This window comes from Cyrtonyx montezumae, unplaced genomic scaffold (assembly GCF_038088225.1).
Source record: "Cyrtonyx montezumae isolate F1298 unplaced genomic scaffold, pur_monq_1.0 scaffold_8, whole genome shotgun sequence".
Classification (NCBI taxonomy): domain Eukaryota; kingdom Metazoa; phylum Chordata; class Aves; order Galliformes; family Odontophoridae; genus Cyrtonyx; species Cyrtonyx montezumae.
Window position 1 is genome coordinate 18,065,227 of NW_027072089.1, and position 24,846 is coordinate 18,090,072.

At 41.0% G+C, this 24,846-nt stretch overlaps 1 protein-coding gene across 38 annotated transcripts in view; it reads right to left on the bottom strand.

The window, feature by feature from the left end:
* RIMS2 (regulating synaptic membrane exocytosis 2) overlaps window positions 1–24,846 on the bottom strand; it is a 433,807-nt gene that overhangs the window by 3,087 nt on the left and 405,874 nt on the right. For 37 of the 38 annotated variants that reach the window (XM_065752189.1, XM_065752177.1, XM_065752196.1 and 34 more), the window contains 4 exons: window positions 3,618–3,759; window positions 2,658–2,770; window positions 1,861–1,962; window positions 283–422 (listed from right to left, as the gene is read on the bottom strand). In XM_065752189.1, the coding sequence (XP_065608261.1) occupies window positions 283–422; window positions 1,861–1,962; window positions 2,658–2,770; window positions 3,618–3,759 (497 nt within the window). Of the gene's footprint in view, window positions 1–282; window positions 423–1,860; window positions 1,963–2,657; window positions 2,771–3,617; window positions 3,760–15,918; window positions 16,049–24,846 lie in introns of those variants that run through there. The other variant, XM_065752209.1, reaches the window with a different exon arrangement.

The window sequence follows — 24,846 nt, forward strand, 5'->3', positions numbered from 1 at the left end:
GGCAGAAATGAGACAGGAAATAACTGAGTAGTTATCCATAACACCAAAGAAAGCCCAGTGAGATAAGAAGCACACATAGTAGAGGCAAAATAACCTACAGGTAACTTTTGCCTGGCACTTTCTACTTGCTAATCATCAGTAGGTGTTACTCTGGTATTTCTGTACTCCACAAGCCTTTGAAATAGTAAAACTTGCCAAATGAAGCATGAAAGATTTTTGTAAATTGCTCAGTGAGAACTGAACAGGAGATGTTCTCAGGTTAAGAACAGCAATGCAAATCACCTGTAAAACTTTTCCTTGGGGACTTTCTTCGAATGACAGAAGTTGCTGATAAAGCGGTTCCAGCGTTTTTCTTGCTACCTTTGTCTTCTTTTTGGCTATGCAGACTCCATTTTCTAATAGATACACCTTTACATATGGTGCTGAAAAGGAAAGAAAAATAAGTCCAGATATTTGCATAACAGATGGAATATTCTATCATCGTACATTGCCTTTTACTGGACATATACCTTGTTTGAACAAATCTTCACAACCAAGAGTAACATTTATGAACGTGCACAGGAGCCCTGCATTTTCTTTACTTTTTCCCTTGTATCTCTTTTTCCATACTTTTTTGTGTCTTTTTTTCAGTAAAAAACAATTCCAATTTTGACCTGGAAAAATCACATATTCATAGAATCATAGAATGGTTTGGGTCAGAAGGGACCTCTGAGATCACCTAGTTCTAACCCCCCAGCTATAGGCAGGGTCACCTCCCTGTAGACCAGGTTGCTCAAAGCCCCATACAGCCTGGCCCTGAATGCCTCTGGGGAGGGGGCATCCACAATTTCACTGGGCAACCTATATTCCTACATCTGACTACACAGTACAGTATGCAGAATAGGCCTGTCAAGTAAATTAATGACTTGCATTGACTTTGGTGAAATTTGGATCAATGTTCCAAATTGTTGATAATTTAAGATAATCTACAAGGTGAAAATTAGTGAAGAAAAGACTTTGACACAATTTCTATTCTGGCAGAAAAGCTTGCTAAAAATATCAGTATGTTGTCCTTTTCACAGAATGTCACAGAACATCAGATTGTAAAATGAGGAGTGAGTATCACCTAGTGGTCTACTTTCCAGAGTATTCCACAACTCTTGTTGATTCCCTCTTTACCTCTAAGATTCTTCTATCATTTCTTCAGTGCACAACTTCCTAAGAACCACAGAATGGTTTGGGTTGGAAAAGACCTTAAAGAACACCTAGTTTCAACCCCTCTGCCATAGGCAGGAACGCCTTCCACCAGACCAGGTTGCTCAAAGCCCCAGTCCAACCTGGCACTGAACACTTTCAGGGAGTAAACCTAACCCTAACCCTAATCCACATCTCCGGGCAACCTGTGCCAGTGCCTCACCACTCTCATAGTAAAGAATTTCTTCCCAATATCTAATCTGAAAAGAGAATGCTCTTTTAGTTTACAGTCTTTACTCCCTGTCCTATCACTACAGATCCTGAGAAAGAGACCCATTCCAGCTTTCTTATAGGTCCCCTTTATGTACTGGAATTCTGTTTAATTCCCAAGAGTTTGCTATTCCTGAAGTACTTATGTGTCCTCTGGTAGCACAGAGAACAGCCTAATTTTTTTTCCTCCTGAAGTAGTGTTGAAAATTATTTTTGTATGCACTCTATGCTTTTATTCCATTTCAGTACATTTCTATCTTTCAATGAACAGTATTGTAATTTGCTGACACAAGAGTTTGCTAAAAAAAGTCACCAAAGATGAATTGTGCAGACTCAGAAGTTGGGAAGTTTTTTGAATTCTTTTTTTTTTTTTTTCAGTAGAATTCTATTCGTGGTGCCAATATTTTTCTTCCTTACCTGGCAGTGTCTTTGAACCTGGTTTTACAACAAGGCCACGGGCTCGGATAATTTCTACTTCCAATTGTCCTTTCTTGTCCATCATTCCTACCTGAATATCTCCTAGAAAACAAACAAAGAAATGCAGAATGAATATTTGACAACTTCTCTCTTTCCACTACTAAGTATGATCCAGATTTGAATGCTTCTTGGTCACTTGATACCTATTCTCTTCACTGCTACTTACGTAATAAAACAATGGAAAGGCACTGCAATAAAATCTCACCTCTCTTTTCCATTGCTCTTACTACTTCAAATTATATTCTTTTTTAAGAATTTCAGAGCTATACAGGCAGCAAGGGTATTAGCACAAAGTAGCACTGTGAAACTGGTAAAATTCAAACAGGAATCATTTCACTCTTGCTCTAGTTTATGAAAAGGAACCAAAAAGTACATCTGGATATACAGAATCTGCAAGCACAATAATAACAACTACTTTGCACTCAATTTTGTTCAAATAATTGAAGAATAATTTGTCCAAATAATTCAGAGAAGAATAAGTCTCATAGTCACATTTCAAAGATGGAAAACTGAAGAACAGACAAAGGATTGAATTTTTCAAAGCATCTTTCTACTTTTGATTATCCTTATGAAAATCTATAATTATTGTATATTTTTATATTCAATTTTTATAGTTCTGGGCCCGAGTTGCTCAAAATCACATGGAAAATCCTTCTTTAAAAAATTAGAATGCATTTAATTACTATGCTCTAATTACTAGACTCAGTGTATTATATTTATAGGATACAAATGCTTACCCATTGAAGGTGTTGCCAATGTCTGTCGTCCTACAAGTTGTGCAGGACCAAGTCCATCCAGAAAATCACTAAACTGGCTGTCTGCAGCCAACCTCACACCAGGGAAAATCAAACTGAAAAATATTATTGGGAAAAATAAAATAAAATCAGCAAGTACTCTTGAACTTGCCTTTTGCTTTGGTTAGTTTTCTGAGTTTTTGCCTTTATCACTTATACTGCTTACAATCTGATCAGCAACTGCTGGAGAAAACAGCAGTTGTCTACACAAACAATTAAAAGAAAAATACAAAAAACTAGTGAGATTTGTAATGACCGACCATAAATTAATGTCCATCTCAAGTGCATGCAGCACAGGGACTCAAAACAGTACGAGTTCAACAACAGAGGTATAATGTTCAGTACTGTGAACACCACTAAAAAATCTATCCATGATAAGATTGGACGGAACCTTGGACATGCCATTCACAGGTCTTTAACTTGGGCTTTTGTGAAGAGCATGACACGGGACATGCAAAATATATGACAAGTCTCATACATCTGCCCACATCAATTTTTCAGGATTAATTAGCAGAAACTTTGAGAAACCTTTGACTCTAGTGAGTGGGACCTGGAAATGCTCTAGAAATGATTGGCTTTGCCAAACAGAGGAGGCGCTTTTGAAGGCAAAGGCTTATCAGAAGTGAAATCAACTTTATTGTGTTTAAGCCAGAGCACAGCACTGTGCGCCTCTGATCCACCAAGTGTCGTTGATGGAGCTGTAGAAATGTTCCTCACGCTGCCCATGTGAATCACGGGAGGCTCTCTCAGGAAGAAACTTAGGCTTGGTCTCCATGCAGCTCATCAAAGACACTGGCTTGCAGGAGAGATACTGACTGAACAGGACCTACAGCATTCATCCCACTTTCATCTATCAGTTCTGCAGAGAAATACCAGGTGACCGCAGCAACGACTGCAGCTTACTTTCCCTCGGAGCTGTAGCTGTTCATGCTCCCATCTGTTGACTCCCGGCTGGCCTGGCGGGTCATCCAGTTTCTCATCTCCACAGCCAGCCCTGTCTCAGTGCTCCTCTGGACGGTGCTCCGCAGCTTCTTACCCCCTGCCTCTGTGGAGACAAAAGACACATCTCCATCGCACCGTGACCCCGCAGGCTGCCTGCAGATCTCTGCTATGGCCAGGGAACAGCCACTCCATGCTGCAGCAACAGTCAAAGTCAGATTGCTGACCTGTACCAAATCTTCAATTTAAAAAACATCAGTATTTTAGTAACAGGCAAGCAGCCGAACACTCAGCAGAAGTGCCTTCTCAAGTACCTTGGTTCTGTCACCACCAGCTTTTCAAGGGCAGACAGCACACACAAAACCCAAGTCTGGCTGAGGAGGTAAAGAGATTTACAGTAGCCATAATCTAGTCAGTTTAGAGTATGTTTTCTCTTAGGGATTCAATTAGAATGCTGCCATTACGTCAAAACATGCAGTGTCTGAGGAACGTTCTAATCCAGCTGAATTATTTTTTAAAAAAACATTGGTGATTATCTGCTTAATAAAATTACAGACATCCATTACTGAGGACAGTAAACAACAAATCAAGGATCCTTCCCATTCTTTACTCTGTATTCCCAATCTTCTCATTCCACTTGCTGCTTTAATTTAGTATAAAAAAAAAGACAATAGCACAGTTTGAAACTTTATTTCCACCTCCAAGTGTCACAATTTTTTTCTATCTGTCTGCATAGCTTAATTTTAGTTGTAAACTCAGTACATTAATAACTGAGTATTGGATAAGAAAAGACAAAACTTCAAAACTTAATAAAAAGGAAAAAATATAGTAGGATTTTAGTGTAGGACTTCTGCCCACCAAAAAAGCCAACCAAATAAAACAACCCCCAAAAACCAAAACCACAAAAGAAAAAAAAAAGAAAAAAGAAAAGAAAAAAAAAAGCCAACACAAAAATCCACCAAAAACTGCATGAAACCTCAGCCTTTCTTTCATGATTAAGGCAATCACTGCATGTAATTTCTGACACTAAATGGTAGTCCTGCAGCAGTGCAGGGAATTCAGTATTCCAATTTCTTTTACCTGTTCAAGGGATAAAACTCCCTGACTAGAGCACAACCATATGTGATATACTGATTCAATCACGAGAGCAACAACTCTAACTGTACGTGACACCAAATGATACCAGAGTTCATAAATACTGATACACTGAGGGTACAGTAATATCCAAGATCCTCTTCTGCAATCTTTTGTAAGTCTGATATCCTTTTACCTCCTGTGTGCCATCCCATACCACAGGACAGAAGAGTGGCAGAAGACCTGAGGGACTGGTGACAGGAAATAAGGAAGGGAGGAGACAGTCCTGGGATAAGGAGACTTGCACCTCCAGGAGGACCTGTGAACACTGGCACTGCCTTAGAACAAGAGAACATATCGCAAGGAGAGAGGGCAGCGGACTTCAGCAGTCCCACTCGGTGCCATTCTGTCCTACAGGCTGCAGTATGGGTTGAGGACTACAACAACTGTATCCCAGTCCCTCCACTGAAGAGGGATACAGATCGGATAAAGAAGATGGGAATTTCAGCGAGGTGGGAAACAGGTACTCCAAACATCTTGAAAACCACTGCCCCTTGTCAAAAAAATGGGACACACTTCAATATTTATCAATAACAAAACATTTTTATATCAGTACTATGAAAGGTTCATTCACGCCTCATAGTCTTATTGCTTATAAAAGACTTCTACCCATTCCTTAAAAGCTTGACTTTTAATCAGTACATGTTTATAACAACAAAAACTCTAATTTTGTTCTGGAACAACAGCTAGCTCCATATCTAATGGGGGGAAAACATTTTTTTTTACTATGTCAAAACTACTTCTGAAAATGCCCATTATTATCTGGAACAATAAATACAAATAAGAAGACAAAACACTAACATGGCATACGGAATGTGAAGGGCAGAAATCAACAATTGGGTTGTACTGTTCCAAGTGTCTCCTGCTCCAATTTTTGTATTAAACTAATGAAAGTTGACAGCTGACTTTCAGCACTGGTCCAGTGTTGATCTAAAATCCAATCATTCAGGTCAAAGAAACATTCCCACAAAACTGCCCAGAAAAAAAATGTACTATTCTCTTGTAGAGAAGGTACATAAAGTTACAGTTAGATGTGAAAGAGGCACAATTCCTGAAGCCCCGTGCTCTTATCATTACACTACTGTTACTGGATGTTACCTTTCCATTGTAGGATGGACTACTTAGCATTAATTTTTGTTCAGTCTTACTAAGCAGTGGCCATTTTTCTTTCATTATCGTAGATGTGAATTACACAAATTTAATGGAAAGACTCCATCTTACACTATTTGTCAAGTTTTCCTATCATATTCACACATTTGGGGGTTTGAGATCAATATGAATTTGACTATGATATATGAAGTATACAGCACGCTTTACTGATTAGCAAGGCAGATTTTTTTTAATTTTGAATGCAAATTTTGCATACTTTCACTCCAGAAAAATATTCATAGAAAAAATCAACACAAATGTTGCATTACAAAAAATAAAAAAATAAAAAAATTAGGGCACAACTACTGCAATTCAAGTCATAGAGACGTTTCACCAGCTCTTCTTGGCATCCCTCTGACCCAGTGCTCCTTTCCAACACTAATTTTACCTGAAATAAGTGCTCTGGTTTACAGAAAGACAAGCCAACAGCTGAGAGCGTGCAACTCTGTTATAGCATGAAGTTGAACCTGCACTGTAGACCCAAGTTTAGTATAAACACAAGTGGTAAACAGGAATAATTTCCACTCTAATACTGAACTGAAGGAGGGCCAATATGAAGCTATGTGACTATTTTCAAGCTTTCAGCAGGAAAAGACAGAGCTCTCTGATAGCGTCGAAAGAGAAAGATCTGACCTTTCAGCAATAAGGCTGCTAATCATGATGTTGATGCCTCTTGAAATAAGAACTGAAGATTTTAACAGCAAAGTGGCAACCTGTGCCTCTGCTTCAGAGATGAACATTCTTTCAGATTAAGTTTAGCTAAAGTAATATTTAATTATGTGAAATGCCTAATCTTGATTGTTCACACTACTGCCAATACTTTGTTCCCTGGAGAAAGATAACAAAACAAATAAAATCATGCAGTTTCTCATGCAATTTAAAAGCAAAAGAAAAGGTTACATGTTACATGTATTTGTCATTAAAACCCTTAAAATGTTCCAAGTAGCAATGAAAATGTGAAGTAGTTCCTCAAGGAAACAGCCTTTGGTGTCATACTTCCAGCTGGTGGAATACCTGGCTGAAGGTCTTACCAATCCCTTACATCCAATCTGCTTTCCCTCATCCTTGCCTAGAAATTAAAACATCCTCAGTAACGTTGATTCAACTACTGGTGTGGCTGCACTACGCAGTGGATCCAGTCTAGAAGTAACCAACAAACAGTACTTTCAGATGTTGGCTTTTTTCCTCTAATACAGATTATTTCACAAAACCAGTTCAATGAGCCCTACTGAGGTGAAGCCACTCTCTAGCTAGATGAGTAATGTGGGGATGCATCTACCCAAAAGTAGACAAAGAAGTAAACGTGCAACTGGTGCCACTGGAAAGTATCAGTCTGGGTTTGTAAACATGTAATATTTATACATATACACTGACTTCACACACAGTTTTTAACACTTCCCCACCTCCTAAATGAAAGGATGCAGAAGTGAGAGAATCAGTAGAGCACTATGTACTTTTTAAGAGTACTTTGTTCCTAAGTATGCTGCTGACCACCTACATCGAAAATAATTTTTCTCCACTGAAAATACTTTTTCTCACAATTTACTCAACTCTAATAAAGAACATCAGAAATGTTCTCCAAATTAGTATAATCTAATTGTCCTAGAAAGAAGAAATTTCTCTTAAGTCCTCATCAGCAAATATGGAATATATTATCTGAAAAACACTAGCTCAGAATCTTATGGCCATATTGCAAAGAGTGGAATAAATTACCAAAAATAATTGCTCTGGCATTTATGAAAGCACATGCATTCCTATAGTTAATCACACTGGTAATTTAACTAATGTGGTTACTGCAAATAGACTCCACAGGCCATATTTTCTAAATGACATGTGGAATTACTTGTTCCCACAACTTGGAGTGCAAATCATTTGCAAATTAGGGATGCGACACTCCTGAAATGATCTTCCACATCAGATGAGGGCAAGTTGCAATCTGCAGTGAGCAGAATGGATCACCTGTGAGCAGGCACCTAGCCAAATGAAATCTGCTGTTGGTGGGGGAAAGCACAAGGCCTTAACTCCCTCAGCAAGTGCTGGAGGCAGAGCACTGCAAAAGGGCACTGCTGGCACAGGCCAAGCCCAGCTGACTATGCTGGTCTCCATCTGGTATGCGATCTCCTTGTAGGACTTGGAGATCGCATATGCCCTATACATGGAGTATAGGGCAGCTATGGATTCAAAAACTTGTGTGCGTGTGCTCCCACCACAAGAAGGCTGGATAAAATTGGTTCAGTATTTTCAGAAAAACTCAGGAGTTAGGTCCAAAGGAAGACTGAAGTGATCATTACACTAAGAGCAAATCTCTCCAAGTATCCAGAAAATTGCTCTGGACATATTAAGAACAAGTTAAATAAAATCATCAGAGATTATCTAAGAACACTTGAACCTACTCAAGACAAGGGAACAGGGTAGCTGTTGAGTCCCCTTCCACACTCAGTTCTTGACCTGGCACAGCCCAAGTCTTGGCAACACTGGATCAGGCATTTAGCTCTTGTTTAAACACCACAGGGAATCACAGCCAAGTAGTTTCTTGGCTTGCATCAACCACAGACCCCAGACACCCAACATGGATTAGAATCTACTAATTTAAGCAGGATATGGGAAACCCAGATTCCACTGTCACCTTGATTTAAGTATTTGAGCCCATCTTACTGCTTCTCAAAAACAATGCTAACCACCAACTTGTAAAGTATTCTGTTTTGGTCCTCCCAATGAAGTTTCTCTCCAGTGCATGATGCAAGCAGCTCTGAAGGCCAAAGAACAGCACCAGCAGTAACCATATAACCAGGGGCCTTCCCTTTCCAACTTGTAAGGAAGAAGGGAGGACCTGTCCTTCCTCCCACACGTTATCTGACTGTAAATTGCTGAGAAATTCAGACTGGGATGAGAATGGCCTGCTCCAGTGCTTCCCTCAGCACTTCAGATTGCAAGCAGCCAGGTGGGCAAAGTCTGACACAGCCTGGATTAAGACAGCCTCAGTCTGCACAATGCTCCCAAGTCCTCTGGAAAATCCTGTCCTACAGGACAGGAGGAAGTAACTGCCAAAAGGCAGAGCCTTGCAATCTCTGATCAGAAAAGAGTTTTAAATTTTTTGGGAGCCATTGCTACTTTTTCATTTTCAGTCAAGAAATACTTTTTCACTCTTGTCCTTTGCCTTTCTGCTTCCTCCTCTTGGCTCTGGCAATAATGGAAGCACGGGTAATTAAGGTTAATTAAGACACTACCTGAGAAAAAAGTGAAAGAAAGAGAGAACTGAATGAAACAATCAGCTGCAAATCTGCTGCTTGAGCTCTGTATTGAGGTCAGTATCGGATGTAGAAACTATTGTGTACCATTGTCAACGAATTCCCATATACGGGATCCAAGAAGCAGCCACCATGAATCTCAGCTGTTCATGGGATAAAAAGCTTAGACTAGGTTGCAGTATTTTACTTCCCTTTCACAGCAAGACTGGTCACACTTTCAGCCTGGAAAAGATCCCCCTGGCTTGCTGTGGCCACACGATGTGAAGTCAGTTCACCACAACCGGCTCCAAAGCAACGCTGCTGATTAAGGCAGGCACCTGCTCTTTATTTTCTCCCATATTTTAATGTCTTCAAAGTCATATTCTGCCACTTCAGTTTTCCTGCCCTGTTGATGATTATTCTCCTGCTTGTACTAAGTGACCCTTCAGCAAATGTTCATGAGCATCAGAAAATAAAGTGTTTCTGCTTCATGAGCATCTGTTTAAGCTTTTTAACATTTACGATCCCAAAAGCTTTTGAAATATTTTTACAAGCCTAAAGTCAGAGCCATACAAGAGCCATATTTACCATACAGTGGTAATTACTTTAATGTCCCTAAAATTCTTGTATCCCCTGCAGTATTATACAGAATCACTGGTCAGCATGTTTCTGCCTCTACTTCTGATAGGACCACAGCTTTTCCAAGTGTACTCAGAGGACCCACCACCCAACGACCTCTTACAGCTGCAGGAATACCAAACACACAGACATGACAATGGACAACTCTGATGTTCAATGTACCAGTTGACATGACTTAGGTACCCTCACTTAGGCAGGTGACATCACTGTTCTGACAATTCAAACCTACCAGGTCTGACTTCGTTCATTATCTTCTGCAAGTGTCAAAACAGAATGGCAACAGTTTATATTATACCCACTCTGTACATCTTATATAGTAATGTACATGGCTACAAAAAGTGCAAAGCTGTGTAAAACCAGTCTCATTTCTAAGCTATTAAAATTCTGACAAAATAGAGCAAGCGATTTTGTAGTTTAATTTTACAAGACATTTACATGAGCAATCACTGAATAGGTACAAGACTTCCCCACAAGAAATCCTTAAACCCAGCCTTTGACTTTACCAATGACAAAGGATGCCCATCTTCAGTAAAAATAAACCACCAAAAGTGCAGTTCTGAGTTACAATGCCATTATTTTTGTATGCAGAGTTTCCTGGATGATGAACATACTTGGGCACTCACTGAGAACAGTTACTCAGTGTAGTGCCAAGAGCAGATTACAGCTTCTAAAACAGTGAAGAGTGTTTCATTAATGAGGAGCTTAGAAAAGCTTCTTTATTTTTATTTTATATGAATTGAGAGATATCTTCTCAATATGTAGTAATACTAGTAATGCCATTCTTTAATTCAGTCCTATTTATTTTTAGTACAGTGAGAGTCATTACATCCATTATCAGAAGGATCTGTGCAGCATTTTTGAATGATGTACCAAGTGTGCTGAATCAATTCAACATGTTCTATTAGGACTTAATGAGATAGATGAAGCCAAGCAGTTGGATGGCTACTGAGATTATACAAATTAGATCTTCCTTCTAGCTTTGTCTAAGATGAGTAATGGTACATTGCAAGTATCATTATTTAAATAACCACAGTTCCCAGAACTCTGACATTTCACACTGTAATGACCCATTTCCAAACTACTGCTGTTAAAACATTTAGCTCCAGAATTGAAAAAGTGGTGACCCAGCACGGCACTTCTCTGACTGTGCTGTTGACCCTACCATTGAGAAATGGCAATTACAGCATTTAGATGTAAGTCAGATAGCTTTTCCAGGTTGATGGAGGTACCACCAGGGACAAGACCTGCTGTATGTACACTGCAGTTCCCTGGCTGTTCCTGCAGCCATGCCTGAGCCATCTGTCAGCTGTTCAGGTAGGTGCTGCTGAGTACCCAAAGCTCGGAAGAGAAACACAACCAGTGTAAAAGAAATACAGCATTAAAATTCTTCTAGACATATCCATCACATAGTCAGGTTGACATATGCTGTTCCTCGACTATTAATCCTTCTGCAATCTCTTCTACTTTTCTTTGTAGTTTTTCCAGACAGTTCCCAGATTCCATGTGTTTTTTTTTTCCAGCCACATTCTTTACTTTGCTCACAACAGTATAGCTATTTCTATGCTTTTTATTTAAAACGTCTTATCCACCTCAGTATTTACATCATTCATCAGAACAGTACCTGGCAAAAACACCTGGGACTGAAAAAAGGTCAACAGAAATTGCTGGAAGTGACTTCTGTGCTGCCTCTGTCCTTGAGGCAGCCAGAGGAGTGGGACTGACAGGAGACCCCAGCCCCATAGCATGGATGGAGAGGGGGACCCAGTCAGTGCTCAAGCAGCAAACATGAAGAAACTACAGGACATAAATTTTGATGTCATTCAGATTTATCCTCCAAATGAACCACCCCACTGTTGCAGGAGATACACAGTAGACAGTCTTTGGTGTGTTAACATCAGTCAAGCCTACAGTCCTTAAAGCTCTGCCTTTTTCAGCTGATGCCTGTCTGCAGGGCAGTATACCTTTCCTTCATTCTCCATCTTCACTCTGTCTATGCACACTGAACGTAAACAAGGTCATCTTTACCAGCAAGGCCAAAAAGTAGGCCAGTTCCCCCAAGAAGATGCAGTTATTCTCATTTTTGTCATTGCCTGATGCTCTTGCTACTACTTTATTCCTTTTAAGAGGATAATTTTAAAGCACAACTACTTCATGTGCATGACTCTCTTCACTTTAATAATTACCACGGTAATGAATTTATTGTTACTACTTCCCCCATTTTCTATTTCTGGTTAAATTATTGTCTGCTTGTTATTGTCTACTGGGACCTCCGGAGGGACAGAGTGATCTGGTGGCCTAACCACAGAACGGAATCCAGGAACTGCACAGCTTTATTCCAGCTCTACAAGTGAGCAGATGATTAATCGGTGAGCAACGCCACTGAAACCAATAACTGCTCAACCACACAGTTAAGTGTACATTTAAAGAAGTCTTGATCATTCACTAACTAACATCAATGGCAACATTCGTGCTTGCATCTACGTGGGATTGAACAGTTCAAGCAAGTTGAATTCTAGGAAGTTTTCCGGATAGTTACCAGCTGGAAACAACAGCACATAATGTGTTTCAGTTCTCATGAACCCCTTTAGCAACATTCAGTTATCTCTTAAAGTAGACATCACTATGCAGAACTGTAATGTATCTTCTCCTCAGCTAACACAATGCATTCTTGCTATTTTTGGCATGATTGTCTTGGGCTGAAGAACATTCTGTGGCTTTTTTTTCTCAATTGCCTTTTGTTTTTCTAATATACTGGGATATCAAGATGCTTTCCAGTTTTTTTCTGAATTAATTTGTGTATTAAATTATCATAATTATCTCTTGAGTTGCCTTCAACACCTGCAAAGCATTTGACTTTCCCCTGGAATCTCACAGCTCCAACACCACTCAAAAACTCACTGCTTTGGCAAAGACATGGAATTGAAATATACTCCCTCTTGGAGGGCTTATTTCTGCACGCAAGTCTTGCCACGAGCAGCATTTCCACAGCTGCCCTCCTGACAACCTGCTACTTAACAGCACGTTCGTTCATCTCACTGTAAATGCAAGGCAGAAGTGAATGTAAATAAGAGTACAAAAAGGAAACTGTGGCACAAATTTATTACACCAAACAATAGACATGGTGTAATTTGAGAAAGTACCAAATTAGCAGTTCCACTCATAAAAACACACATAGGCTTTCTGCTGACCACACACGAGCTGAACCTCCGCTTTTGTTTCTCAGTGTACAGGATACCTGTCTTTCTCACTCACAAGAATTCACTTTCTCAAGCACATTTTCCAGTCAAAAACAGGGAAGTTTGTTAAACTCAAATCCACTCCTTTCCAATCTGTTCCGTGCATAAAACTCGCACTACACAGACATCTAAAAGAATGTCACAAACACGTACAGTGAAACTCCCAGGTTATTAACTGACAACGTTTCCTTTAACCTCAACAGAGCAGGGATTGAGAGACCAAATGTGAGGCTCAAGATGCTGCTTCAGGATTTACCCTCTGCACCCAGCACCTCTCTTCAACCATGTCCCGTTATGTAAATCCTTTCCAAGCACCACTGGATGCCACTTCTCATTCTGCAATGCAGGCTGTGCACTTTATCATAAATGAAGCTAACAAAATATGCAAACAACATGCTTTGTAAACCGTGACACTTTGGTTGAAGACTTAATTTGCTCTGGTAAAATATGAAGTGATAACAGCGGGTATACACAATCAGAATTAAATAAATGAAGATTTTTCAATGCCTTTTGCTAGACACAGGTAAGAAAAAACTCATTTAGAAATAAAAAACAGGCACGAACTTGAAGGACTCGTGTAACCAGTCAGCAAGATGGAAATGCAGAGTTTCAGCTCCCTGGGCAGTGAGCCTGGCTGACCCATGCCAAGTTGGTGCTCATATCTGGGTTGAAGAACCACAGCCCCTCCACAGCTTCTTTGGCACAGAACAGCTTCATCAACTAACACTCAAGTGTACCTTCTGCTCACTTCTATATTTCTTCCTATTAATTACCTAACGAGCTTCCATGACTTCCAAACTTGACATGCACTTCCTTCCATACCCAAAGCTATGTCCATGGGCCAGTGTGTTGATTTCAGCAGTCAATGAGCAGAAGTTTCTGAGGAAGTACCACAAATAAGCACCCCAAAAGATAAGATTTTCTGTTTGTATTAAAAGTGTGATTGAGTGGGAAGTGTAAAAGCACTCCCATTGCAGGTTGTCCTTTTTTAACCCATCTGTCATACATGGAAGAAACTACTTCTTGAAATTGTGGAACTTCTGAAATTGGTTTAACACTTTGCTTTTACAGATCAAACTGTAAAAGAGCATTAAGTACACAAACATGTGCGTGTACATTCCACACCAATTAACAGACAGCGGTGGTACAGGAATATAATTGCATCAAAGCATTCAGAAGACAACAACATCCAGCTTGAAAGCAGAGGTGGCTTGCAATCAAAAAACTCCACCACATTTTTTCTTGATAGTCTCAGAGAGGGCACCAGAGAAGGGAGCTCAGCTGCTGTTCCTGCCATGCCTCTGTTACCTGGATATCTGGAGAAAATCAGCTGCACAGCAGATTTGTCTATGGTTTTCAATTGCATTATGTGAATTCCTTTTCAAAGCATAGCTGACAACTGTATAGGATCATATAGCTTTAATCAACACAACATGTACAAAAGTCAGTATGTAAACTCTTGCCACCTGTTTAAAAAACTTGCCAGCACAAACTAAAAAAGCACTGCAGTTGAATTACCACTAGATTATCAGATATTCTCTACTGATTTCCATTAAGTTCAAATTTCTTCAGACCAGTGAACAGTTTTAAGACATAACGTTCTCAAGTGAGCAATAAAGTTCTTTGTAGAGAAGTAAAGAAAACAGACCAGAACAAAATGTGAGGCTGCACAGGACTGGTGCACTTATTGTACAATCGGGACTGAAAAGACAACCTGGAATGGAAAGAAGTATAATCTTGAAAGACCACCTAAGCATACTTAATATCATTTTATGATATTATCAGTCCTTTAAGTGTGTGTGTTATAAGCTGCAGAGTTTATTAGCATGTCCGAAGTCCAAACAAAATGCCCTCTGAATCCTTCCTTGCAGCCTACTGCTGATCTTTTGCAGTTTGTAGACTAATCATGGAAGGACAGCACGTTTTGCCCCAGGGAGCAGCTCCCTGTTTCTATAGGAGCCAACCCAACATGTCCGGAGCAGGAGCCCATGGACAGGTGAGGGACTGACCTTGGTGTCTGCATCAGGAGGGAGATGTGTTCTGAGATGAGACTGTGGGGTCTTCTGAGATGGAAAGACTAATGGAGATATGTGAAGAGTGGGTACAAACCTTTGCTACTCTTTGGCCAGAGACGTGGATGGTGACACAATGCTGTGCGGGTGTTTGAAATACAGTTATACACACGCAGCTGAGGGATGTTTGCCTAGTAACATCACACAGATACAGGTATCTTGATACTGCAAGATCTAACCAAGGTGCGACGTATATACAACTAAATCTCAGTGGAATAAAAAACAATGAATTATTTCTGATAAACCCTAGGATGACTCTTAATTCCACATGCAAATCTACCTGACCCACCACGTGGTTTTCTTTACAAAACACAAGCAGCGTCCCGGGGAGGGTTTGGTGTACTGCCTCAGTACACATTTGTTTCGATGGTCATTCTAACAGGTTTCTGATGAGCCTGTTACACAAAGAACCCATGCCGTTTCTCCTCCTCGTCCTGTAAAGCCCCGGTCCCACAGCAAACCCCCGGGGATGGGAGCAGAGCTCCACTGAAGGACTCGGCTTTATGGAGGGAGGATTCGTGCGAGCTGCACGGTGTGCCGCTGCTCCCAAGGAGAAGTTAAACGGGCAGCGTACTTTGACAGGGGACGCCCGAACGAGCCCATGTACTCTCGGGGAACTGCCCGTAAGGACGCGTTGTTTCTTTTCACCGTGAACAAAACGCAAACGACGAAGACCCCTCTTCACCCCCATTCCCAAGGTGCCGCTCAGCACGGCCCGTGCTCCCTTCCCCTCTCGGGCCGCCGGCGCCGTGACCGCCCCCGTGGGTCGGAGCCCCCGCGGTCCCGCGCGTCCCGCAGCCCCCCTCACCTCCGTCCTCCTCCTCCAGCGAGTTCATGCAGGGGAAGTACACCGCCAGCGCCTCGAACGAGGCGGAGAGGCTGCTCCGGCTCTGCGAGCGCTGCATGCTGCGCCCGCCGGCGGCCGTCTGCCGGCCCATCTTGGCCGAGCGGCACCCGCCCTTGGCGCGGTACAAGAAGCGCGGCGTCTTGGCGGCGGGCGGGCGGCGGCGGGGCCGCGCCGGGGAGCGCTGGGCGGGCTGCGCGCCGCGGAGCTCCGCTGTGCCCCGCCGCCTCCGCGGCTGCCGGGCAGCGGGAAGGCGGCCGGCGGGAGCAGCGCCTCGGGCAGCAGCGAAGCGCGGTGCCCGGCGGGCGGGAGGCAGGGAGAGCGGCGTCCCGCAGGCACCGCCCGCAAACTTTGTTTCTCCCCGCCCCAGCCCTAGCTGTGCCGAGCCGGCGAAGGGAGGGGGGAGACTGAGGGAGAGGGCGGCGGGCGGGGGGAGAGGCGGTGGTGTTGGGACCCGGGCCCGGAACGAGCTGTGCTGCGCACTGGCATACCTGCGGGCAGAAGAGCTGCTCCGCCGTGAGCTGTGAGGGGATCAGTCACAGAGTGGCTGACGCTGGTCGTCATGGGTCCGCTTGAGTCTGTGCCTCCCTGGCAGGGGGCACCCAGAGCAGGGGGCTCAGGACCATGGCCAGGCGGCTTCTGGACATCCCCAAGGAGGAGGCCCCACAGCCTCTGGGCAACCTGTGCCAGTGCTCCGGCACCGCACAGCGCAGCAGTGCTGCCTGGTGCTCAGAGGGAGCCCCTGTGCCCATTGCCTCCTGCCCTGCCAACGGCCCATGGCCATCAGCTGTGTAAGCCGCAGCCAGGTCCCACTCCTCCTCCTCTAATATTTCCTTGTGGATGCAGGGGTATATTTTCTGAATTCACAGAATTCGCTCATAGCTACAAAACAGTAAGAAACTAAAGCACTGAATGTCATTAAAAACAGCTCCAGTTTTCGGGAGCACCAGTAACTTCTTCCCCTGTAGTTCATGGTGGCGCAAAAGCAGTACCAAACCCTGCACGTGGCTGTTTTGTTACTGATGTTACTAATGGTAGTAAATGCAATTTTTCCCCCCAGTCTTCTTTCAAAAAATCTTTTCACTCCCCCCAGGTAACAGTAAAGAGTATTCGCTTTTCTAACAAACTGCACAATTTGTCGCCAACTGGAACACTTCACAAGTAATACAAATACAGTCACACCTGCAGCATGCTTCACTGAATTATTCTTGAAGAACATCACTTGTGCATGGATAATAACAAAAGAGCATGGTCAATCCCCAGAATTGCTCTTGTGCTTCGCTAGGGAACAAAAACCGATGAGAAGCTCAGCACTCAGCAATAGAACTCATGACCACTCGATCTACAGGAGAAAAATGAGTTTTTTGTGAACTGCAGTGACAGCTATTCTTACAATACACACAGTATTTTCATGTCAAGAAAACTGGAATCGAGTATACCAAACACAATGTGTTTCAAGCACTTATTTGGGGACAAGATGAATTCTCCACTAAAAACAAACGTTGGCCAGGGCAACCTGCCTGGGCTTCGACATCTTTTAGGTGCTTCACTCAGGCTTATTCTAAATGGAACATTTAATTGGTGACCCTACACAAGTTGGTGAGTTACTAAAATACTGTAAAGCAAACATCTCTAAATTAGATAATGATTATAATGATAACGACAGTAACAATAATCTCTAATATACAGTTGTCACATAATTAGCAAAAATAATAAAATGTGTAGAAGTAATTGATAAAGTTATTTTTAAAAGTATTGATGTAAAGTGTTCAGTCTATAAAAACATTGGCAGAAAACTTCCTTCAACATCTTTATCCCTGTCAGACATGGCACAAAAATCAGTGCTTGTGGCTTCATGCATCTGAACAATCATTCCTGACTTCAGTTGAGGAAGGGATGCACACTGCTACCAGGCTGCTCCATTGGCAGTGCACAGCACCAGTGGGAATTCAGGTGTGGCCCCAAGGCCACGCACAGAGCTGCAGGACCCCATGTCCACTTGCTATATATAATAAAATATATAGTATTCTATCTATATTATATAATATTTTATTATACTATAATATATACTATATCTATACATATAGAATAAAATTATTAAAATCATTTTAACAAATGATTTTCTACCAAGTCAATCATTTAAATGTTCCAGAATCATTTTAACTGCTACTTAACTGGCTTTTGTCACCAGTTGCAAATGAGTAAAAGCCCCGTTAAAGGAACTGCTCCAGAGATTTCAGTGCTAGATGTGGTGACAAAGTATAAGACTTCCAGGTATCATCTTTAAAAATTTCTGATAATTTTCTGAAAGAACAGTACATTGCATGAATCCAGGTCAAGCAGAACAAGGTCAAGCATCTGCTATAAATGTACGTACTATCCCGAGGCAATTCTATTTGTGGGCTTTGACATACCAGCAAGTATTTTGGTAGCTAATCTACAGAACCAGGAAAGCAATTGCTTTGTAGTTGTATTCCCTAAAAATTACTAAAAAAAATCATGTAATATGAATTTGTGGCACTAGATCTTCAGGGCCTGGTCTCAGAACACCTCGAGGCCTCACCTTGAGTACTGTGTTCAGTTTTGGGCACCTCAGTACAAAAAGGACATTGAGGTGCTGAAGTAGGTCCAAAGAAGGGCAACAAGGCTTGTGAAGGGCTTGAAGAATATGCCCTACAAGGAGACACTGAAGGAACTGGGGCTGTTTAGTCTGGGGACAAGGAGGCTGATGGGAGACCTTATTGCTCTTTTCCAATATCTGAAAGGTGCTTACAGCGAGAGCAGGGTTGGTCTCTTGTTTGGTTGGCCTCTATGTTGCACCAGGGTAAGTTTAGGTTGGATATCAGGAAACACTTCTTAACAGAAAGGGTTGTTAAGCACTGGATTAGGATCCCCAGGGAGGTGACTGAGTCAAAACAAAGATTATTAGACTTTAAATGGAGACGCTTAGGAAGGATAATGATTTGATGATTTCTTTATGGAAGCACTTCTATTCTTAAAATAAATAAATAAAATAAAATAAAATAAAATAAAATAAAATAAAATAAAATAAAATAAAATAAAATAAAATAATATATAAATTTTCCCCATTGCTACTTCTGTGTCCTGAACGTGGATGTTATAATTTTCTGGATGTGAGGAATGCAGCATTATTTGTATGGAGGATTTTTTTACTGTTGCCTACTCTGGCTCCCAAATGCAAGAAAGAATACAATACATTGCCTTAGAGGGGTCCCTGAAGTCCTGTGCACAGTTTTAAGAGAATTCTCTGGTACTGATACTATGGAAAAGTAACCAAAAGTTCCTTGCCACCACCTTAAACCTGCAGTTAAGGAAGGTGTTCTGGGAATGGTACTGGAAATGAGTTTTTGCCCCTTTCTTCATCACCTTTTCTGCTCTTCCATCAATCACTGACTACTGACTTGCTTGCTTTAATCATAGTTGTCTTCAGAAAAAACCAGTACAGCTTCTTAATCTTAGTTATCTTTTACTTGCACTGTGCCCATCGGTTACTAGGTAGAAGATATCACACTTAAAATTAGAAGGCTTTAATCACTTTCAAAGACATCAGTAATGGCAAAAAATACTTGGGCAATGTGTCAGTTAAAAGGAGGGTGAGCAGCTTTCCCTTAAAACATGAGACACAGCCCCCACATTTCCCTCTGAGATGCAATCTGGTCCACGTTTTATGCAACTGAGTTTTGGCCTTTCTTCACAAACTTCAGCCTTCACGGAGCAGAGACAGCCAATGCATTTCAGAAAGGCAAAACTGATATATATCATCACCAGGCTCCAGAAAAGAGTTAGTTGAATTATCTCCCTCTCCAAAAGGAAAAAATAAAAAATAAAAAAAAGAAGAAAAATAAATACTGGAATTAACTTGGAGGGTTTGCAACTCTACAGATTTATCATTTAAGCAATTCTCATGCCCACAGAGGGGGGGGGAATGTGGCAGCTCCAGCCATGCACAAGAACAGGACAGGCTCTAGAAAGCTACAGGTCCTTGACATGACAACAGCTGTTTTTACTGCTTCCAGAAATAAAAAAAATAGCTGTTTTGTTTTAGCATTTTCTTGATTGTAACTAACATGATCATGAAAGCCACTCTAATCCCTGTGTATTCATTCCCAGGGACTCAGTTCCCTGTGCATGGGCTGAATCCTGCAGCGTGGGCTACCAGCGGTCTCCTATTCTCCTCAGCGTTTCACAATAGCATGATCGCTCCTATATCATATCCTCAGCAATCAGAATATCAGTTTTCTAAATTGAATTTTTAATAAGTCAGTGCTTTTTGCATTTTCTGAGTGCTCCATATCAAGCAGCCACATTTTTCCCTCTGCTGAAGCGGTAAAAGTAAATTTTTCCATTCTGATTCTTTTGGCATTTGCTACTGGAAGGTCAACTCCACCCCAAGTATCAAGCTAGGTCCACAGTACAGATTTCTACAAAAATAACTTTGCTGACTGACACAGCTGTTCTGGGAGAATTCCCTAGTTGTTAGTGCAAGTGTGGTTATATCAGCAAAACAGTGTTCTATTAGTGCTGCTTGTTTTGCCTGCCCACTTTAGGACTCATTTGCTGGTACCCTGTGCCAGAAAAGTGCTCCTACTGCTATCGCTGCCTGAACAGCTTGTGCCAGTGGAAGTCAACCTGTAAGTAATTTGGCCCTAGAAAGGATCATTTAAAAGCCTTGCACATTTTCAGAACACATACAGATGTGAAGAGCTGAAGGAAATGGCTTTCATGTCTCTTCCAAAACATAGATTTCAAGTTCTGAGAATAAAATTTAGTAATTTTCACAAGGTGCGGAAGAAGTAGTAACTGTTTTTTTCCGCTAGAAACAGAATGCTTTCAGATCCATGGAGATAGCAGTTTTAATTTCTCAAACAGCGTAGTAGGATTGCTTGTCCTACAAATGGCATTCTGTATTATGCCTTAATGAACATAAATGAAACCTGGAAAACTAAATCTCTCTTGCTTTAATGCTAATATTCGTCTCGCTTGAAAGGAGATCGTGCTTATTTAAATAACGTATTTAGGTTTCCCTTCTGATGTTTACCATAAAACCCAAAAACAAAATAAATCACACTCTTTCTCAATCGCTGGGGGAGCTGCTAATGGCCCAGCAGGCAGTGACACGGCACAGCAAGCTCACAGGTAGCTGAGGTCAGCGGCGGAGCAGAAAGCCTTTACACAGCTAAGTATTTCTATTTCGATTAAAGTAATTTCACACCTTCCTGATCACAAGGCAACCTACAAACCACAAGGTGTTTGAGAGCTCAGGAATATGTATTACTTCATGATACTTCATCAGGGTGAGAAATAAAGAACGTGGAAATAAAAATGTACGTGCTCTTTTAAAGTAAAAAAAAAGGTTGTTTTCTGATTATTTGTTTTTGAGAAAGAACCCCACAGAAAACAATATTAAGTTGTTTAAAAAAATGAGGAAAAATATGTAGAGGCTATCTGCTGTTTATTTAGATCCCAATCCAACTTTTTTTCTTGGAGACAGAAAATCCACACAGAATAACCTCCTTTATAATGATACCCACCAGCTTAGAAACAAGCTGCAGATAGGAATTCACATATACTCTCAAATATTATTTCCACTGCCTGTGTACTACACAGAAGGTTCTCAGAATGTCCTACAGGAGGTCAGTGTAATTCGTTTCTGAAACTTTAACTTCATGAAACATTGTTTCTGTCTGTAATTCAGCCTTTGGTACCTAAGTGACCAAAGCAGTGCGGAAAATCTGTGCTTGAGCAGTTCTGGAGCACAGTGTACTGCAACAAGGAATGTGCAGAGGTAACGAATGCACCTCAGTTGATGCAGCAGTCTGCTGGCGTTACCTAACAAGAAATACTGTGGAAAAGCACCCTCTTTTCTCTACTACTATTTTTCCAGAAGTAAATAAACTTAGTGAGATTAAATGTGTTTTGCAAACAATAGGTGACAGTGAAAAACGAAAATGGTGGAAAGCAAGGCATGTATCTGCCACCCACTGATCCCTGTCTGCAACATCTAGAGCTGAGACTGCTGCTAAAATGCAGGTCTGGTCAGATGTCTGCCATGAGAGTATTACATTATCATCGAGTGGTAAAAGCTTTGGTGAGTCCAAATGTCAGCACTGGAAGGGGACATTTATCTTGCAAAGTCAGTAACCTAATTTTGGTATAACCTATAGAAGGTTAATGTACATTAAGCAGGGATTATTTTGCAAAGTTCAGTGCCTATATGTTAGCTGCTTTTCTTGACACCACAGCCAAAACCTTCTGGAAACACCCCACCTCACATCCTTCTGCATTATTACAATAGCTGTGCTGTGCAAAGCCCCTCAGGGACACACCATGTTCACTTGGCAAAGCACACTCCTTCCAAATTCCTGCATGGTGTTCAATCCACCGTTCCTTTAGTGGAATGGTCAGCTTTGAACCCACAGACAGAGCTGGAGGCTGAGCAAGTTGTGTGCACTGGGTCCAGCCAGCAAGAACAATGAAGATGGCTGTACAAACAGATTTAAACAAGCAAGAGAAAGAAGTATATTTTTATCTACTGACGTCATGTTTAACCGACAAAATCACAAATTTTAGCTTTATTTTATAATACTTCACACTGTTTGTCTTTTCTGCTGGGGAATGTGAGCTGTTGTCATTACTCTGCTCTCATTTCCATGGTGTTTGAGTCACAGCAGTGTCTCTTCAGCCATGATTACACAGTCACGTGAATCCCCAAATCCCATTGCTGATGAAAAACACTTTTATTTTTCTCTTTCACTTCTTTTTGTTCTGGTAACATACAGCTAGATCTGTGTGAATGCAGTTCCAAGGCACAATGTGAGGCACTGAACTCGATTATCATTTACTGCTACACTGTTTCTTGCAGGAGGATATCAGCCCAAACTTCTCCTGCTCATCCAATAAAGCCCTAGTTCAGTAGTTACAGTGGGCCAGCAATCACCTCCAAAATGGTGTTCTGGATGGTGAGAGGGTCGCACAGGATGGCTTTGCATAATTATGTGCCAGCTGGACTGAGTGCCAGTGAGCAAACCCCGTGTGCTTCAATGCTGCTCAGAGGAAACTTATTACTGTCAGATATGACACTACTGGAGATGTCAACCTGCCAGGCATAAATTTGTCTGCAGGTACAAAATGCAGTGTTTACTTGCCAAACAACTTATTTGGCTTCAAATCACTCTGTTACAGATAAATTTAGGGAACAGGTAAGCTGTCTGAAAGCTGCCAAATAGCCACATTATCATTGTATTAACGAGTTCAAATGTGATTTAAAACACCACAGGTAAGGTTTTAATTGCTGTGAGTAACCAGAAACTCCAAGAAACATTTTGCACTTTGCAGATCATCCTGTGTCAAGCCCACACCACTTGCATCTATACCATACAACAGTTTTATACTGCAGAAAGTATAGGAGTAGATGGTGAAGTGAAAAAAGCAATCAAGACAACAGCCCATCTGTTTAACATAATTCAACAGTAGCAAAATACTCTTATATAAAAACTGTATGTTAAAAATAATCAATATAAATGAGTTTTTATTAAAAATATAAGATCATTAATCTATGTTCCCATAAACTTCAGCTGAGTAGTATGTAAGCTGTATTACAGAGGAGATGAGAAACTCTCCCTCCCACTTATTTTGGAGAGATCTGTCAGGAACTCTGGGTTCTCAGAACCCAGTAAGTCAAGCCAATAATTCTTTGATTATTTCTCCCCCTTCTGCCCCATTCCTTTTGTTTCAGAAACACAATAAAATAGATACACATTTTGTTAATTAAAATTCCTTTTTTCTGTATGAATACTGGTTATTGTTACTTTCTAAAATAATCTTTTGTGGATTTAACAAATGTCAGATTTCCATCAGGATTCTGCACTAGCATTCTTGTATAGAAAGCTCTACAAAATTCAGTTAGAATAGAAGCAACCCACTAATGCAAATGAGTTATTTGAATACAGCTTTTCTACATCTGACTGTTATGTTGTGCGTCAAAGATAGCTTACTCTTTTCTTCATTTTACAACTGTGGGCCTTGGCTAATGTTTTAATATAGTTTAGTGAATAAACATCTCCTATTTTTCTCTACACACTACTCTAAGCCAGTCACACCACATTTAACTAGTATTTGTGGTCAGTTTGGGGAATGTCTTTAGATTCAGAGTCATTTAATGTATATGTGGCTTCAGTCCTGCATGGATGAAAAGAGGGAAAAGTGTTCTCTAAACACAAATGTGAGAAGGGATGATATGTTTTAAACTGGCATTTAAATCTTTATTTTACTCTGTGCAGTGTTATATATGTCAGAAAGATACAGATTGCACAGTTGAACTGTTGATGCTGGTGTCTGTTAAAGACAGGAGGCCACCTCCTGGCTTTGCTTACACCTGTATAATAGAGTGACACTCCCTGAGCTCCTCTGGATTAACTTTGCATTTGTGGTTTCATACAAGTCTATCAGGTAAACACAGAAATCAGCTGAATGATGCCTTTTTTTTCTTTTAAAACATCTTTTACAATTAAGCTAACAAAATGTCTAGAATATTGTTCTTAGGAGAGAGGTAAGTATTCTTAAATAGGACTAAAGAGAAATAAGATGTTAACTTGAATAGTGAAAAACAGCACTGACATGAGTTAGTCACACTTTTGCAAAAAGTCAAATAAAACTTAGGGATAACCTGTCAGAGTAAGGAAAAGAGAGATGTTCCTATGCAGTACTGAATGCTGTACTGAATAAACCATACATAAAATTCAGGTTTTCGGTGTCCACACGGAACAATGGCATCAGCCTCTTGTTTTTATGTGCCAGACCAAACAGGGGACCAAAGAGAAATACAAACAAGGGAGAGAATGATAACAGCCGTAACAAGACAAACCAAAGGCC